The sequence below is a fragment of the Crassostrea angulata genome, chromosome 3, assembly GCF_025612915.1.
Source record: "Crassostrea angulata isolate pt1a10 chromosome 3, ASM2561291v2, whole genome shotgun sequence".
Taxonomy (NCBI): Eukaryota; Metazoa; Mollusca; class Bivalvia; order Ostreida; family Ostreidae; genus Magallana; species Magallana angulata.
In genome coordinates this window covers 55,368,761-55,388,890 of record NC_069113.1, presented here as the reverse complement: position 1 = coordinate 55,388,890, position 20,130 = coordinate 55,368,761, and the positions used below count along the sequence as shown (strand labels likewise).

At 34.3% G+C, this 20,130-nt stretch overlaps 2 protein-coding genes across 3 annotated transcripts; both read left to right on the top strand.

The window, feature by feature from the left end:
* Nucleotides 1-734: 734 nt before the first annotated feature.
* On the top strand, nucleotides 735-13,072 carry LOC128176978 (tripartite motif-containing protein 2-like). Its single transcript, XM_052843484.1, has 4 exons — nucleotides 735-966; nucleotides 1,320-3,057; nucleotides 5,293-5,335; nucleotides 9,942-13,072. The coding sequence occupies exons 2-4, from the start codon at nucleotides 1,334-1,336 to the stop codon at nucleotides 11,598-11,600; spliced, it is 3,426 nt and encodes a 1,141-aa protein (XP_052699444.1). The 5' UTR covers nucleotides 735-966; nucleotides 1,320-1,333; the 3' UTR covers nucleotides 11,601-13,072.
* A 4,363-nt stretch (nucleotides 13,073-17,435) lies between these two features.
* Nucleotides 17,436-19,800, top strand: LOC128178495 (E3 ubiquitin-protein ligase TRIM36-like). Of its 2 annotated transcripts, none has more exons than XM_052845691.1 (2): nucleotides 17,436-17,631; nucleotides 17,827-19,800. In XM_052845691.1, the coding sequence occupies exons 1-2, from the start codon at nucleotides 17,589-17,591 to the stop codon at nucleotides 19,500-19,502; spliced, it is 1,719 nt and encodes a 572-aa protein (XP_052701651.1). In that variant the 5' UTR covers nucleotides 17,436-17,588; the 3' UTR covers nucleotides 19,503-19,800. The 2 variants fall into 2 exon arrangements, with proteins under 2 accessions (XP_052701651.1, XP_052701652.1); XM_052845692.1 differs by lacking the exon at nucleotides 17,436-17,631 and adding an exon at nucleotides 17,638-17,746.
* Nucleotides 19,801-20,130: the final 330 nt, after the last annotated feature.

Here is a 20,130-nt window from a genome sequence, read left to right as displayed (position 1 = left end):
GAAAACTAAAAAGATAGACAATTCTCTCGAAATTAAAATGAAAGAGACAAACTGCCCTCAAAACGTGGCTCTTCGTGTAACTATTTGGTATAGCGGTAGCTTTTACTTTGACGCTGTTTGGTTTTTTGTTCACTTTTGAAGTTGTGCTATTTAAGGTCAGACGACACGTTCCTCGAAAATCTTTTTTGTATCTCTTCGTAATAAAGAGTTCCAATAAAAAATATTGATTTTATAATTATTTTAAAAATGATTAAAATTTAATTGAATGTGGTTATGTGTCTAGATGGCCGAGTGGTTAGAACCGTGGCCGCTCACTGCCAGAAGCATATAGGTTCCAGAGGTCGTCAGTTCAAAGCCCCGACCCGGCCGAGATAGAGTTCCATTATAGTGAATTTTACTGTGCTGTATATGAATTTATTTTTATATCAGCAATTCAAGTGTATTTTCAAGAAGGTTACATAGGAAATTGCATACTCTAGTAATTTGCAGAAATGTCTGGTAAGGTACCCTAATTTTTTGCAAGAAAGCTTGTCAAAGTAGTAGTAAACCATTAACAAATTCCTGGAAAAAGTTATCTAAAATTGAGGAACGTGTCGTCTGACCTTAAAGTAACATTTGCGATTTGCCTGCCGACAGCCAGGACTCTGCCTTCAGCAGAGCCCGGCTAAAAATTAAAAAAAATCGAATAATATAGTGGCTGCTAGCTTCAGCCTTGAAAATCAATATAGCTATATTGACAGAGGTATCATTGTTTCAGGAGTGGCCACCTGTCGGTCGCATTCTAAAATATACATACACAGGAACAGTTCGAGAGTTCTCAAGTTTAAACAACCCGGAAATTATAGATAGGGAGAAAATACATGGAATTTACAGATACGGAAAAAGAGAGATTATGCAATGAATGCTGTTTCAACCCCTTCAGACTGTTCTACTACTGCGGTGTTTAAAGCTGACGACTGCATTCCGGTAAGGGTGAGAGATGTTTTATATTAATTAAATGAAAGTAATACTATGCAAGTAACGACATGAATGTTTTGATTAAAAAGAGCAGTTCTTTTCTGTTTCCGTTCCGATTTATGACATTATCAACGGAAACATTACAAACAGGGAAGTACTTACTATATTGATTTATTGCTGAATCAATGAACAACAGGAAAATGATAAGTCAATTGTAGTTAACGAAGGTCGGCGAAAGACTCGAATTGTCATGAAACTGTGGGGTTTAATGAGCTCGCTTCTTTCTGTTTAGGGGGTAATATTATTTTTTATACACGACTTTACGTATGTTCAGTTGATAAATTTATTCTCAAATATTCCAGGAAGATTGAAAGACATGGCCACGAACACAGCACAAGATTTCGATCGATGCACCACGAACATAGCACAAGATTTCGATCGGTGCACTACGAACACAGCACAAGATGTCGTTCGGTGCAGCATATGTAAGGAAGTCGTCGCCTTTCTATGCGGGAGTTGTAATATTAACCTCTGCGGGCAGTGTGTACAGACACATCTAAACAAAAACAAATCTTTGAAGCATGAAATTTTACCATACACCTCAGAATCTGTCAAACCGAAATCAGAGGCATCAGATTGTAAGGACCATCCCGGAAAATCTCGTCACCTTTACTGTCAGGACTGTAACGTCCCGATCTGTTCGCTGTGCCTGACTGCAAATCACAAACGACATGGAGCAGTGGAATTGTCGGAGATTTTGGGAAAAACCCGGAGCATTGTCACAGAAGATTTGAAAGAATTGCATCATTTTGAAAGAGAGTATTCGATGATTGTCGAAGATCGGGATATAAAAATCAAGAAATACACCGAGCAAAGCATTCAAGAAAAGAGTTCTCTCAAAACCATAGGACAAATCTGGCACGACATCATTGATAAAGCAATAGAAACAATTGAACACGAACTGACTGATATGGTCAATGAAGATCTTCAGATTTTACGAGTCGAAAAAGACAAAGTGCAGAATTTATATCAAATAATAAAAGGTTGTATTGAGCAAAACGAACATATCTTGAAAGAAGAAAAATCCTTGAAGATGCTTGAGTACAAATCAATCGTAGAAGAATTACGGCTTGTACCATCTATGAGAGACGTAAGACCACCCATACTGACTTTGCCAGACGTGAAAAAAGAAGAATTCATTGAAAAGATTGTGTCTCTCCAGTCATCTGTACACTCAACACTTCCAGGTTTTACCATAAGTAAAACGGGCGATGTTACCATGGTTTCAACACAAATGATGATGGAAGAGCCAGTTGTTCTTGATGTTCTCCCAACAAAGTGTAAAAAAATTAAAGGAATCTGCTGCGAGTCCACGGAAAAGGTTTGGATTTATGGAGATGACGAAAAGATTAAACAACTAGACAGATCGGGTTCTACTTTGAAATGCTTCAGTGCCGCAACTGGAAACAGTCAGAAAGATATAGCGATGAATAATGATGGCAATATAGCATTCTCTCACAAGGAAGAAACATGCATTTATTTAGTAAACAAGACCAAGATCGAGAAGTTTGTCGGTATGTCCGACTGGATACCGTATGGCCTCTGCTTCAATTCAGACGGAGAGTTGTTGGTGTGCATGCGACGTAATGATTATACAGAAAGCAAAGTGGGTTTATTCACCAAGGAAAAATTAAACAAAGAATTCCAATTTGATGAAACTGGGAAACCATTATTTTCTGTCAGCCGAAACAATATGTATATTTGTGAAAACGGAAATGGTGACATCTGTGTTTCTGACTGGAACGCATGCGCTGTGATTTCGATGAAAAAATCCGGAGAATTTCGCTTCCGTTATACCGGATGCCTATCGCGCAGCTTCAAAGAGTTCTATCCCCACGGGATCGCAACGGACAGTTCCTGTCGTATTCTGGTCGTAGATCGAGATAATAATTGCGTTCATGTAACCGACAGAAACGGAAAGTTCTTACGGTACATCACGTGTGGTTTGCAGGATCCGTTTGTTTTGAGCTTGGATGAAGAAGAAAATCTTTGGGTCGGAGAATGTGACAATGACTGCATCAAAATCATCAAGTATCTTAAGTGACTTGGCAATAAAAGATTATGTCTTTTTTTTTTTTTTTTTTTTTTTTTACAAAACTATATATGGCCACACCAATGGAATTTCCTGTTCGTCGGACATTCAGTGTAAAAGGGTACGAGCGGGCGAGTGATTAAAAAATTATTTTTTTGTAGCCAGAAGTTTAAGGCGGAATGTAAATAAATTTAATTTCATCGGACAGTTATATTTCTACTATTTGTTTAAGATTTATAAATTTAAATTATTCAAAATGCCAAAAAATAGAGCGGAAATAAAACAGAAAACAGCACAATTTCCTGGATGCAGGAAATTAATAATTATGTATAATATTACTTGTATAATTTTATTCCAATACGAGCGCGCGGGGTTCTACGAACAAGAAATAACATTGTTATTGTTGTGGCATATACAGCCTACTCCGGATATATTGAAATTCAGGGGACCATGCAATAAGCGAAATTGACTGACGTGAAGCCGCCATTTTTGAAAGTTCAATCCCGATGTAAGCATAGAAAACCAAACCCGAACAAATTATTAGATCATCATTTATCTATTACAATAAACGGATTACATGAACATTAGTCCTTGAAAGTTTGATTAAAATTATATCCGAAAGTTTTGTAAGTTTCGTTTTGCTACTATCTTAAACCTCATCATAATCTCGGATCGCATTCTTTGACGTTTTAGAAAAACGTTAGAGAAAAATTACCACACTCAAACGCTTCAAATATTGCTGAACGCTGCTTGTAATATCATCGTTAGTGTACACGCGATAATCTCAAAATCCTTAGCTATTTCGAATTTAGGCTTTGTTCTTTCATCAATAGCCATAACTAGTTTGTATTTAGCGTCCGGAGATAAGGTATTTCTTTTCCGTGGGGTTTCCATATTACGTCTAGCCTCAATACATCCGTATTCGTAAAAACAAAAAATTAAACAGTGAATAAATTTTACTTTTTAATAAAAGTATAAAAACACACATAAAAAGAATTTATCAATTCACACCTTTGTATATCAACCGGTCAGTCTGGCATAATTACTGTCACCAACCGTGACGACAGCCGCCAGGGAGAACTTCAATATAACCGTTATAAAAACAACTTATTATCACCTTTGGGGACCGATCAGTGGCTTCAATATAAGCGATATTTCAAAATAACCGATTTCATTATATCCGTGAAATCAATGCAAAGAATATGAGAGGTAAAAACTGGGGATTTATTTCTATTTCAATATAAGCGGAATTTCAAAATAAGCGAGTTCAATATAAGTGGAGTAAGCTGTATATATATAAAGGAACCCATTTTCCTGAAACAATTGAAATGCTTAATATAATTTTGTATATCTAACTATTATGGTTTTGCTAGATTGCTTGATGAATTACATATTTTTCATGTTTACGTTTCCTAAATTGAAGAAAACTATTTTTCACCATATCTTTGTAACTGTACAAGTATATTTGGGAATTAGATTTGTTGTTTGCAGTAAAAGGTCAGCGCTGTTGAATGTTTAGCTGTGATTCGTGGCTTCCAAAGTTTTTATTGTTGTATCATACCATTATGCTCATATACATTCTAAATAAATAACGTTTTTCCTGTGTATATTTATTATTCAATAAATTTTATAACATTTCGAAAAAATACTTCGACTTTTCTAAAACATTGGATGATTAGCTTAAAAAAGACCTGTGGTGATTTCAGGTTAATAAGCTTATTTGTAGAAATCATATGAAGTACTGAGCCAGGATACAATCACATGACCAGTTTTCTTGACTTTAAAGTTGCCCACCAGTTTACTTGCTTGAAATCTATTCACCATGTCTGATAGAACCATTTTAACAAGACCTTTGGCTTTCGATAGGTAGTAACTATCTTTTTCTTGTGTCGAAACAAGTTAATAATGAAGCTAGTTTCAAGTGAAATAACACGTTGTAAAAATAGTCAAAACACCAAATTTTATTTTTAGATAAACATTTGTGGGAAGACAGAAACATATGCAGATTGAGTAGTCTTAGCTAGAAAGCCAGACAAATATTGTTTTTTTTCTCCAAAGAACCAAGGCTGGGTGGCCAGCAAAACGCGCAGTATTCAATTTGTCTGCACGGCCTGGTGTAGGACCGGCGACATAAAAAAATAATCATTCAATGCTATCAGCCTGTAATCAGATATTTATACCCTGAAAAGAAATTCCAAAGCTCATTCTCCCAATATTTTATATAATTTTGCATCTCGATTAAGAAAGGTTAATCTGATTCCAGTGTCTCGGCGGGACAACAGCAGGGTAAATGCCATACATGTTTATATCGCTATTAACAATAAAATTACCAAAAAAAAAAATTATAAATCAAGTTTAATTAAATATTAATTGATTTGAACATATATTATCGTACAAAATTTCAACTGGGATCGCACACAAGTTAAAAAACTTAGACCACCCTCTCCCAATAAAAGTATATAATACAATACAGATTATGTATACACATGTGCGGTCAACAGATCATATGGCAGTTATAAATACATTTTAAATGATGTACAAACATCAACTAAATCTTTTTGTGTCTTTAATATAACGATAAAGTAAAGAAGATAAATGTTTCCTTTCACTGACACTAATTGCGCTGTGGCCCCAAAGTAGGTTATGTGTATTAACAATATTAAATACTGTTGAACCATTAGAATTCGTGGTGGCTCAATTTTCGTGGTATTCGTGGGTAGCTCTCGCCCACGAATTTAAATCCTCGGCGAAAAGTAATTATAAAAGGTTTGGTTTACCTACTGAAACTAAAAACTGACTCATCCACGAAATTAGGTCCCCACAAACAAGCAAAAAACCCACAATCCACGTCTGTCCGTGCGTCTGTAAACTTTTTACATTTTGGACTTCTTCTTTAAACCCTCTTGACCTATTTCAACCAAATTTGACACAGAACTCCTTCTGGTAAGGCAAATATAAATTGCAGAAATAAAAGATCGATCTTCATTCAAAGCGGAGAAAACCTCGAAAATGTACAAAAAGGGGGATGCATTTTAAAAAATCTTCTTCAGAACTGCTGTGTCAATTTCAACGTAATTTAGCATAAATATTCCTTATGGAAAGGGAAATATAAATTGCAAAAGTATGGGCTAATTCTTCTTCAATTCTTAGTTATTATGAAAATAATAATGAAGGAAATGCCTGTTTAGATCAGATTTTAACTTGGGGTTCGGTATTCCATTCTTCTAAAAGGGGACGATGTAAAAGTAGGTTCTTTGTTTAAAGCAGCCATGTTGAATGATAAATTGCGTGCAAAGAGTATCTTTGAAACATGCAAGATACATTAGAGCCGATTTTGTGAAGTAAATTGAGGTTTAATAGTTCAATGCGTTGACAGTTTTCATATTTAACGGTTGTGTTATTTTAGCTTGTTTTGATTTTCGTTCATTTTCATATTATTTATGTTTTGTAATTTGGGGAACTATCGCCTGTATTTTGTAGTGTTTACGTATCAAATTAAACATAGACTTCGGTAAATCAGACAGTTGACTGTTTGCCTGCGCAAATAAGCAAAATCTGATATATAAACAAAGTACTAAATACAATTCATTCTATTGGTAATTCGGTATGATCTTTTGCCTAATGGTTGATTAGTGCAACGTGTTTTGTTGAGATGCTCAGCTTTTTCTCGAGTTTAATCAGTTTAAACAGAGTTTAATATCGCTGACGGAAATATGTAATAGCTAGGTATATAAATGATTCATTTTGAAAATTAAATCGTGCTCTATGTTTTAGTGCATGTCTCTTCTGTTTAATTGTTTACAATTTCTATTTACTAACCGTATTTGAGTGTTAAGCTTCAAATAATAAGCAAAAAACAGGGCTTTGTACACAGATATGAGGCCATTTTTTGTTTTCATTTTAGATGTTGAATAGGAAATACCAAGTTTAAAATCTAGCAAAATTTTTAGCTCTGTATTTTGCTTGATTGACGCTGAAATTTTGGTTGATCATACATTAGAAATGTCTCGCTAAACGTTTAATATTTGTACCAAAATTGATATGCTGTATACAGGGTTAGGGTTAGGGTTACTTTCTGGGTCCCCCTCTTAATACGATGATTCAGAATTATACGAAACCACATTAATTTCAATAGTTTTTCAGACACAATTAAATAAAAACGACACCATTAAGACAGCGTTCCTAGTTTTCATAGTTCTGACACATTTTGTTACGGGGATAAAGGCATTATCGCTATTCCTTAGAAAATATTACAGCGTAAAATTATCCTGGTTTGTAGCCATTTGTTGTTATTAAATAAAGATGAAAATAATGGATGGGTCTTAGTAAAAAAGTGATTTGCCTGTCAATACATTGTCTATAATACATCTTTTACATGTCACGTGACAACATTTTTCATTTCAGTGTATTCATCAATCAAGTGAGTAAGGTTAAAAAGTCACGGGAGTTTACGCCAGGTAAACAACAGTCGCTTATGATAGGGAAGACAAATTAAATTTTTGGAAAGTTTTTAATTTGTGAAAATGAGCGCATACCCCTATAAAAATTTAGCTTCATATCTTGCATAGGATTCTCATATTTTTGTTAAAAATGGTATTACATAAAGGTACAGTGTCAAAGATCAAGTGTATGCAAAAATAAGTGTAAAATTCGAATACTTTACATTATTTATTTTTTGTTATTCTATCGAGGGGCCATATGGTACAATATCCTTTGAACGACCATATAAAGTCATTGTTGCTCAGGTGAGCAATGTGGCCCCATGGGCTACTTGTTTTTTTATTTCCTATGACAAACAATGAAAGGTATACATACGTTTTGATTATTGAATATTTTGCACTGAAAACGTAATTGCAAAACCCGGAATACTAGATAATCGCGAAAATTACAATATGATTCTCTTCTAGCTACAATACAAATAGAAAACGTCAGGTTTCAAGCCAAAAATTGGTTAATACATAATAAACTTAAAAAAACGAAGAAAACGTATAAATATCGATACTATCTTTCAATATATTTTATAACTTCTTAATCATCCCAGGCACCTGATTCCACTTCTATCTTTTTAAAGGTCCCTGTTTGCTCTGCTTTGAAACTTTATCTCGCAATGTGAACTTTTGAGATGGTTGACAGTTTTAATTGTCATATCTTATGCAAGAGTTTTTTTCAATAATTTATAAAATAAATAACTGTCTAGCAATGTCTTGCAGCATGTTTGTACCCAAACAGCATTAGAAGTATTTAACTTCCCGATGTTTTGGACGACTACTCGAATCCTGTTTTAAAACGACGCATCTCAACACAACAGGAAATTCTTTATAGCATTATTATATAATTGCATGCAAATTGAGTAACGCGTGTTAGTGCGTTATGAAAATTTGTATGCACACATCGCTGCAGTTATGAGACTGTATACTTAAAAAAATTATGATTTAATGCTTATATTTACATTTTTATCTTCTTGCCTTGTCTGCAAATGTGATTCATACCATAAAATTCCTATTTTATCATAACGGTAAGTTTATATTAATGGAAGAGCCACTGTAACAGCCACAAGCATGAACGTCATAATAAAACTCGTCATTTTAACCTTTGAGTACCCTGTGTGTATTATGTGTTATAACTGCCGTGGTTTTCAACACACGGAATATAAGGGAATAAGTCTCAATTTAACCTATTGATGTTCACGATATGCTATCAGGAAATCATGTTTATGAAAAAGATTTGATACGTCATTTTTTCGTAGAAATATAGCTTAAATGATCGGAAATATTACCGCATTGTTTTTTGCTAAACACGGACGAAATGACAGTTTTTCGACAGCGCTGACCAAATAACAAATTCTCCTCAGTGGGGTTGAACAGATTTTGATGGAAGCCAAATATCCTGAGTTAGTTAGATATAAATATATGTATTTTATGACTTTGATATAAAAATATGAATTGATTTAAATATACTTGGGATTATTATTAAAGTATTTAATTTTATGTAATTATGTTATTTGGTTATTCATACAAGAGGAAAAAGAACATCCTCTCTAATGGAAATTAGTTTGCTTTTCTGATATTTTTCACGATGTAATGAAATCTCAAATTGTCTGTTAACAATATGGCATTTGAACATAAAAGACTGATGAAATAATATATTTTTCAAATAATGTGAATCTACATTAATTTCTCATTTTGACTCGAAAAGTTTGCCAATTCTAATAGACTGTGATTTAGTCAATGAAGAAAAAAGATCATCTGAAATATATTTGTATTTTCCCAAACCTTCATAAACGATTAACATTCTGCTGCTTTTAAAGCATTTTTTTAAAATTTTAAAGTACAATGTAATTAACATTTATATTACTTCAAAGTCTTTTTTAATTTGTCACCGGAAAATACGGATTTTGGAAAGAATATAAATCATTGCTTTACCCACAATATCTTTTATGATAGTATTTTAGTCTGGATAAGAAAACAAACACCATACTATGGTTTCATTAACATACGTTGACATCAACTTTTGTGATGCGTTGACATCAACTTTTGTGTATTTAGTTTTAAAAAAATCAGAGTTCTAACAATTTATTCTCTTTTCAACACAATATGTAATTAAAAAATTCAATAAGTTAACATCAAATATTGTGTATCAAATCAACAACGTAATCAACAAAACTCGATATTAAAAGAACATGTATGAAACCACAATCTTTAGGGACACTTTGGCGCCCTCTTAACACTAATCATTTATTTCAAAAATTGTTTTTATAATCTTAGTGTTTTCGTTAATCTTTTCAAAATGACGTTAAGACTTACAATCAAATTTGCTGAGAATATATTATATTGTGTAGCATATTTTGCAAAATACATCCATTTAATACAAATTTATTGAATGAAATTTCAAGGTAGTCTATAAAGCCATGAATACCGCTCAAGATGTTGTTCGCTGCAGTCAGTGTACAGAAGCTGTAACACATCATTGCAAGATTTGTCAAAAAAATCTCTGTCTACAATGCAAAGATGAACACATCGATAAAAGCAAATCAACACCTCACGAAATTATCCCGTTCACGTCAAAGCATCACGAGTGGCAGAAATGTGTGGATCACCCTACAGAACTAAAGACTTTTTACTGTCAAGACTGTAAAGTGCCAATCTGTCAGTTGTGTCCGACTCGAAATCACAAACGACATGGTATAGAGGTTTTGAAGGACATTTGTGAAACTTCGCGGATGACCATCACAGGTGATTTGAAGGAGTTAAAAATCTTCCAGGTTGAATATTCAAAGATCATAAAAGGTCTGGAGGAGAAGGCCACTATATACACTGAGCATACCAATAACGAAAATAGTTCACTCATGAAATTAGGAGAAGAATTGCACAAAATCGTCGATAGGGAAATAGAAAGAATCCAAAAGCAGCTGGCCAACATGGTTAAAGAAGACCTGCAGATTTTGCAAGACAACAAAGACGAAATGCAAGGTTCGTATAAAAAAGTAAAATATTGTATTGAAAGAAATAATAGGCTCCTAGAAGAGAACAACCCTATTGAGATGCTTGAGTACAAGTCGAGCGTAGATGAATTGCGACTTGTTCCATCAATGAAAGATGTCAGCCCACCAAAACTTATAATGCCAAACATTAAGGAAGAAAAAATCATTGAACAAGTTGTTTCTCTTAAACCGTCTGTTCATTCCATTCTTCCTGGATTTACGATATTCAAAACAGGCGATATTTCTATGGTATCCACAAGAGTGTTAATGACGGAACCAAGACTTATTAAAGCTATTTTCACCCATGGTAAAAAATTGAAAGGGATCTGCTGCGAGTCGGACGACAAGGTTTGGGTCTATGGAGATGACGAAGAAATAAAACAGCTAGACAACTCAGGTTCTATATTGAATGTCTTCAATGCCGTTTCTAAAGGCATTCAGAAAGATATAGCGATAAATAAAGATGGTCATATAGCATTTGCCCACGAAGAAGATGAATGTATTTATCTCGTAAACAAGAAAGGGATTGAGAAGTTTGTTGACATGGCTGGGTGGATTCCATATGGCCTATGCTTCAATTTAGAAGGAGATTTGATGGTATGCATGAGAACAAACAATCAAGAGGAAAGCAAAGTAGGAGTGTTTGCCAACGGGAGTCTAAAACAAGAAATTCAATTCGACAACACAGGAAAACCTTTATTTTTACCGGGTCGAAACAACATGTACATTTGCGAGAACGGAAATGGTGACATCTGTGTTTCTGACTGGAATGCTCGGGCAGTGATAGTATTGAAAAAATCTGGAGAATTTCGCTTTCGTTACACTGGATCTGATTCGCCAATTATCAAAAATTTCTATCCCCACGGGATCGCAACGGACAGTTGTTGTCGTATCCTGGTCGCAGACCGCGATAATAACTGCGTTCGGGTAATTGATCGAAACGGAACATTCTTACGATACATTAAATGCGGTTTGAAGGATCCGTATGCTTTGTGCTTGGATTCAGAAGAAAATCTTTGGGTCGGAGAATGCGACACCAACTGCATCAAAATCATCAAGTATCTTGAGTGATTAATGATACAAACATATCTCAATGAAGCAGTTCTGCGCAATGGTTTTTTCTAAATTGTTGTTAAAAATTAAGTCTATTTGGTTTTTTTTAACTTATAAGTATCTTATGATTAAAAATAGGCGAAACATAAACATGTTCATAATAAGAAAAAACCCATAACGATGCCTGTAAGGGAAGACACAGTTTAAAAGGGTTAAAAAATAAGAAGGTATTAAACGGCTATTTGATGGAGAAGTTTTGAAATTCAATTGTACATACACATTATTGCGCTCTCGAGCGCTAGCAACTACGTTAATCTTCTTCATTGGAATACGCATGCTCGACTCCATAGTAAAGGATTCTGGGACTACTGTACTACTGTAGATAAACTGTACCATTTGAATTTCGTTTTTTTATCTTCTCAAGAAGTTTTGTGTTCTATTGTAAATGTCAAAAAGTAACAGTAGCTTAGGTCTTATAAAGCAAAGTTATTTTAAATATTATGATGAATAGCTAGCTTTATTCCTTCAAGCTCGGAAAACAACCTCGGATAATGTTTTCCGAGCTTGCCGGAAAGGCCCGAGACAATACGATTGCTTCAAAACAGTACGAATTGTTCTTTAAAATTTTAAATACATAATGATTAAGGCACAGTCAATGAGCTATGCCATTGCCGATGTGAAGCCCACACTAGATTCACAATTCTAAATTGAGACCCCACTCCAGCACAATTTCAGTACACCACTGTGCTTTCCTATTGTTAATTAATCGATGCAGAAATTTAAACCAATGTTTTTAAAACCTGCTTCTGTGATTTATGATGGTTACAGCGCTAGCTCACCAGTCTTTTTAAAAGATATGCTTGTCAATCAATCATTTCAATAGTAAAACATTGAAAAAGTTATCATTCTTTTTCTTGATATTGAAACCTGCTACATGTACATCGAAATATCTGAAACATGCTGCATCAGAATAAATGATATAAACATGCTTCATAAGGAAATGTCAGCAGACAAACCTTTGATATTCAAGATAATGTACAGGAAGAAATCTTAATACTGGAAAACAAGCGTGTCGTTCTAATTCTATTCATGCAAGGGAGATCTGATTCTACTCTATACAACATACATATACACCTAACAATTTTCCCCTGTTTCAGTTACCTGTTTTCATTACGTCGTAATCAAATGTGAAGTATTATTTCGTATATAAAATCATTTTGTGATTTTTTCAATATACTTGTACATGTTTATCTTGTAATTTTATCTTCTTCCTTGTTACCGTATGCTTAAATAACATGTAAACAATTTTATATGCTGTAACAATGTTCATTGAAAAAGCTGTATAAAAAGCAGACAAGCCCGCCTACTAGGCAGTGGGATATACGTACATCATATAATATTCATATGGCTTTTTGTAATCCTTATACTTAAATAAATATTTTCCTTACTATTATTAAACTGAACATAAACAAGAGTTATTTATTCACTGTCTTGATACACCTGTTTTTTTCTGATTTGCCATAAAACATATTTATTTTATAAAAGCTGGATGATCTTGACTATTTTTAGACTTAAAAAAACCAAACGCTTACGGGATATGAAGTTGGTTAGTCACGTATTCAAATACTCTTGGGCCTGAAGGAATTCTCAGAAGATATGATCACGTACCAACCACATTCGAATCTTTTTTGACGTTTTATAGGTATGTACGTGATCAAATCTTCAGAAAAGCCGTTTAAGCCCCACGGGATTTGATCAGGTGACCAACCATGTTCATGTTACGATGAATTTTTAACATCGCTGTTTGCTTCTTACGATTTTGTTTAAGAAAAGCAAATCGTCCAGAATTTTTAACTTTTTAAAGAGTGTTTTATGTTTACAACAAAGACGCTGTCAAATCATAGCGCATGTAGTTATCATTATGACTTTGTTAAAATTTTAACAGAATTAAGACTTTTGCTATTCCATAGGCTCGAAAAAGAAACATATTTGCGAACGGAAATATGTTTAATGTGCACGGGAATTAAAGCACACTATCTATGCAAAATAAAATGCGAATACCTTGGAATTTTTACAAACAATTAACCATCTTTTCTGTTTTATTGATTATAGTTTTCTTTACTCCTTTTTAAAACCTTATAACTACAAAATTTAGTTTAATCATTTGGAAGTGCAACCCGAATGCCTCGATCGGAAAGCAACCAAACGTAACTTTCTCGGTCAGTATATATGCCCCAGTGGCAGATGATGAGCGATCGAAACTAAAATGGCGATCAAATATTTTTATGAATTCATATCAGCTTTTAATACCAATAATGTACTTGGATTGTGTTGTTACATTGATCTACAAATAAAATACTTGTTCAAATTACATTCATTGTACATATTAAATGAAGTCCCAACTTGATGGGATTAAAATACAAATATTATAAATAGCCAAAACCCTTAATAAATATAGCTCTAAATCCCGCTTAACAGTGCGGGAGTCCCGTTCCTATAATAATCCTCCCCCTTTTTATATTGCCTATAAACTTAAGTATAATAAATTGATTGATCAAATAAGATTATTTCATCAGCTCCCACTGCCAAATAATTAAGCATTTACCCAACGGGATATTTCGTCGGCCATTTCCCAAAGTATGGCTGCTGTCCAAAAGTGGACTTGACCGTTTGCTCTAAAATCAGCTGGCAGGCGGTTATAAAGCATCGGGCTCGGCCGTTATGACGTCATACCGCATGCTATACAAACCCGCCATTATGGGGAAAGCAGTAAACATGATGGGAGAACTGAAACACGTGAATAATGGCGTTTTGACGATATGTAATATGTTTTACGGTGCTACTGTTCTGGCGAGCGCAGCAAGAATTACACATACTGTACCTTGCATCATTGTCAACTTATAGTTTTAGGTATCAACGAACATCAAAGAATTTTTGAGAGAGTATTGCTCTACATTAAGTATGCCAAAGGTACTAATTTTAATGGTTATGATACATACAGCGCAACCCCCTACCCAGAGAGAGAGAGAGAGAGAGAGAGAGAGAGAGAGAGAGAGAGAGAGAGAGAGAGAGAGAGAGAGAGAGAGAGCCCTGTACCTGTTTGTAGGTGTGTAATTTCCCACTTTTAAATTTAATGGTCTGACTATATGCAATATCTACATAATTTTTTTACCTGTTTATTTTTTTTTATTTTATTCCCTTTTATTTAGTTCAAAATGTCCTATTGTTTATTTCCTCCCTACTCATATACTTACCTGCCTACTGTACATGCATGCACAATTAGTTTAAAAATGGATCGATATGGCAGTAAAGTATGGCTCTTGCTAGTATATATATATATAAAATCTCAGCCAGTACAGAAGACTCATTACAGATGTTTGATCCACCTCTAAATTTATCGCGGGAAATATAGCGCGAGTGCAGTGTGACGTCATCAATGACTTTGTTCGTCTTTGTTTACGTTTCTCGACTCAATACGAAGGTATGGAAGCATGTAACAAATCTTCTGAGTCTCGCCAAAGCTAATGCGGTACTCAAAACGTGTCTTCAAACCTTAAGACACCGTAAATTGCGAGTTAAAAGTCGGCCATTTTTGGCATAGCACCACGGGTGAAAACATTAGAGAGCATTATGGGACGTAGACAAAAAATTTTGTTTGATGAACTGTAGGTTTAGCTCGTTCTTTTTCCCGCGCACACTGGTTCTTAGAGCTCGCTTCGCTAGCCGGCGCTGCGCGCCGGCGAGCTGCGCTCGCTATTATCGAAAGGCAATAGAGGGAGTTGTGATTGAGGAACTTAATGCAACGAAAGGGTTTAAACGATGCATGGAACAATAGGACCAAATGTATCGTCGAGGAAACTCGGGTTAATCACTCTCGTTAGTTATGACGATACCTCGATCGGTAATTATATCAATATATATCAATGTGATTTAATATCATAAAAACATTAATCATAATTTAATTATTTTCCCTTTTATGAATTGTGTGGGTTTTCACTTCTTAGTTTATTAACGCTTCTAGAGATATGAATGGTATGACAGATGTACGAATTTATATTCGTAACATTTATTTCATTAATTCTGAAAACGAGCTTCCAAAGAACAATTCAAAATAATATAGAATTTCAATACGCTTTGTATACACTGAAACTTGTACTAGCCCACAATGCCTTGCAACTCATTCACCTGATTGGTTTGTCAATAAAAGTAAACATATAGCTTATTTTGTATGCAAATTTATGCCGACGTTACAAAATTCAGTGGTCTCGACTTGTTAAAGCCATACACGCTACAATTTGCATCAATTTTAAATGACGGAAAAATACATGTGTTTGCTGACTTGTAAAATTTACCTTATGCTGTCAATGATAAAGCCCAACTCGATTACGTAATAAAAATATCATATCTTAAGGATGATGGCACCTGAAATAATAGTAATGTCAATCATCCGAAAACCTCTTGGATATAAAGATGGGCACCTAAAATGTTCATTTAATTTATTTGTGACCCATGTCACATGGCATTTTTTGGAAATATAGGGCCCCAAACAAAAAAAAAATAGTTTTTCTGAATTTTTTGCTAAAATTTGACATGGTAATTGATGATTTGAAGAAATCAAACAAATTTTTATAGTTTGAACTATTATTTAGTTATGATTTTAATACAATATTAAGTTGAACACCTGACTATAAAAGTAAAATCTAAGTCAAAGTTTAAAAATCCTTGCTTTACTGGTGGCTTAAAAGGCCAGTACATCATGAACACAACAACAGATGTTACAAAATTTTGAAGAAATCAAATTATAACGCAAATAAAACAAATATAGAAATGTCATCTTTCCAAAACTTTGCATACAAAAAGAAATACATTTAATGTCTCATCTAAAAGTAAAACAAGTTGGGGTCACATCTAAAAAATTGAGATATAGCATGAAATAAGCTAATTTTAGGCCAAAATTGGAGTTATTTTTTTCTTAACTTCTATGATACATAAGCAAAATATGCCAAAATATATCAATATAAATCTCAAAATATTGCTTAAATATGTTTTTAGATCAAAACGAATATATCGTAATACACAAACTATCTAGAAGTTTGGTCTGCGCTGAAAATTGGGAAGATACAGTAACAGTACTCTTAAACTAGTGGTTTATGAGAATTGTTCATTACCTTCTTGAAAACCTTCCGCCACAAAATATAGTCCCTTTCGAAACTCTGTAAAAATGTATTTTTTTGAACAATTTTATTCAATAAAGTTTATTTGGCTGTGTAAAATGTAGATATACTACTAGAATTAATATGCAGAATTTTCAGACTAGAGGTGACCCAAAATGGCTACCCAAAACCTAAGGAGCGAACCTCTTTAAATACTAAAAAATATTCATATTCCTGCCAGGAATGTAATGCCTCCTCATTAATATCAATAATGAAGGTTTAATTAGATGAGGGGTTCTGGGTTAATATCTTCCCCAAAGAACAATGTCTTCCATGTGATTTGGAGCGACAAATTCAACTTTTAAAGACGTGAAAAATGCTTTTTGCAGTGCAATTGATTATATTCTAGGAGGTTAAGTTGCGATTTCTTACAAAACTAAGTAAAAAACCCCAGAGAATTGCAAACCAAAATATTTTGATTGTAATCATTCACCAATTGCATGTAAAAACTGTTACGTGCCACTTTGGTTTATTCATATCAGTTAGATTGAAAACAGACTTGTAAGGATAACTCCGATTTGCACTGAATTTTATAGACCAAGATTTTGAAAACCGTTTTCTACAAGAACTTCTTTGAATCAAGTCATTATAAATATTTTGTGTTTGATGACACATGGATTAACACTTAAAGACAAATCATGAATAGCTTCGAAATTATAAAAGTTCAAAATGGGGATTTATTAGAGGTCAATTTTCTCGTATTTTATAAGTATTTTTGTCAAAACACGCTGCACAGGGAAGTATTTGCATCTACAGAGCATGTTAAGATACTTAGAAAAGGCTGTTAAAACGGATGCTGTTTCATCAAGGAACAAACATACAAAAGAACATACAGGGTAAGTTTTATTTTAAATATTTCAAACAGGAAAACATCAAATATGCTGTTTAAACGGTATTGTTTGGACTCTGTAAAGTGATGCTCTGCTTAGCATTTACAAATTTTTTGATAAGGTAAGTGCATTTTCACCATTAAATTTACAGTTATTAAATAATGATAAACTAGATTCGAAATATTCTCAATTTTACTTTAGGTTATCTGAATAATAAGGCCATGAATACAGCCCAGGATGTCGTTCGATGCGATCTTTGTACAGATGTTGTACAACATTATTGCAAAAGTTGTCACGTTAACCTTTGTGGAAACTGTAGGAACAAACACAATGACAAAAACACATTAACAAAGCATGAAATTGTCCCATTCACTTCCCAGCATCTGAAACAGGAATATAAGGTACAGAAATGCGAGGATCATCCAAAACAAGAGAAGGATCTCTACTGCCAAGACTGTAACGTTCCAATCTGCTCACGGTGTCTAACCGGAAATCACAAAAGACACGGGGCAGTGGATTTGGAGGAAATATGTAAAATAACTCGAAACTCCGTCACAGAAGATTTAAAAGAGTTATATCACTTTGAGAGAGAGTATTCAAAAATTGTGAAAGATATGGAAAGGATGGTTATATCATACAAGGATCATTGCGATAAAGAAAATGGCTCTCTAGAGAAATTAGGACAAGTCTGGCACAAAATCATTGATAATGCAATTGAAAAAATCGAAAATCAACTTGCCGACATGATCAAACAAGACCTGCAGATTTTGCAAGACAACGTAGAGAAAATACAATCTTCATATCAGAGAGTGAAACAATGCATCGAGAGAAATGAATACATTCTTAAAGAAGAAAACTCCTTTCAGATGCTCGATTACAAGTCAGACGTAGAGGAATTACGACTTGTTCCATCCAGGAAAGAAGTCAGCCCCCCAACACTGATATTCCCAGACACCAGGAAAGAGACAATCATTGAGCAAATTGTGTCTCTCAGGTCATCTTTTCAATCTTCTCTTCCAGATATTACAATAACCAAAACGGGCGATGTTTCAATGGTATCGACCCGTGTATTAGTTGAGAATCCAGCACTCATTTCAGTTATGTTCACATATAGCAAAAAATTGAAAGGAATCCGCTGCGAGTCTGATGACAAGGTTTGGATTTATGGAGATGATGAAAAGATTAGACAGCTAGACAAATCGGGTTCTACGTTACAATGCTTCAATGCTGTGTCTGGAAACAGTCAGAAGGATATAGCTTTGAGTAAAGATGGTCATATTGCATTTTCTCACAAAGTTAACGAGTGTATTTATCTTGTAAAGAAAAATGGATTTGAGAAGTATGTCGATATGGCTGGCTGGATTCCATATGGCCTTATGTTCAATTCAGACGGAGAGTTGATGGTCTGTATGCGACGTAATGATTATACAGAAAGTAAAGTGGGTTTTTTCACCAAAGGAAAATTAAACCAAGAATTCCAATTTGATGAAACTGGGAAACCATTATTTTCTATCAGCCGAAACAATATGTATATTTGTGAAAACGGAAATGGTGACATATGTGTTTCTGACTGGAACGCATGCGCTGTGATTTCAATGAAAAAGTCTGGAGAATTTCGCTTTCGCTATGCAGGAAATCGGTCTTGTAGCTTCAAAGAGTTCTATCCCCACGGAATCGCAACGGACAGTTACTGTCGTATCTTGGTCGTAGATCGAGATAATAACTGCGTTCATGTAACCGACAGAAACGGAAAGTTCTTACGATACATCACGTGTGGTTTGGAGGATCCGTTTGTTTTGAGCTTGGATGAAAACGAAAATCTTTGGGTCGGAGAATGTGACAACAACTGCATCAAAATCATCAAATATCTTGAGTGACTTGAAAAGAAGAAGTCTTTGTTTCTTTTTTGACTAAACAATTTTGATATAGCAATACGATTACATATTTATATCCTATCTTGCTATGACTTTAAGGGTTTTTGCATCCCTGATACAAACAATGGCATGCGCTTGTAACACATTCTCTGTATCATCGCACTTTATCTCACTTTTCCAAAACATCTCGGATCATTTTCTTTTTTGTGGTGCATATCTGCAATCAAAAAAAGAACATCATGAAATTTATCATACCTTTCATAAAGATCATGGATCAGGCCTTGACATAAACATTTCACCCTGGAATTACTGAAGTTACTGATAAACAAGTTGTTAAAACAGAAAATATCAACAATCTCGATTGAACTCACATTTCCGTAAATTCTATTGTCAATACAACGATCTTTTCAGCAAATACAATCTTCCACTGGGCTGCATGCTGACAGGCGTTTTTGACTGGCGTTTTTCATACTTATTGTCAGACCATAATTAATCACCTAATTGTCTACTGACTTTTCCGTTTTCATGATTACAACAAAGAACACACGGCGGGTGTGAGCGGTTAGGAAAGGATGCTCACTCCTCCATGACACCTGGTTCTAATTCTATTTATTTTAGAAGTCCGTGTTTG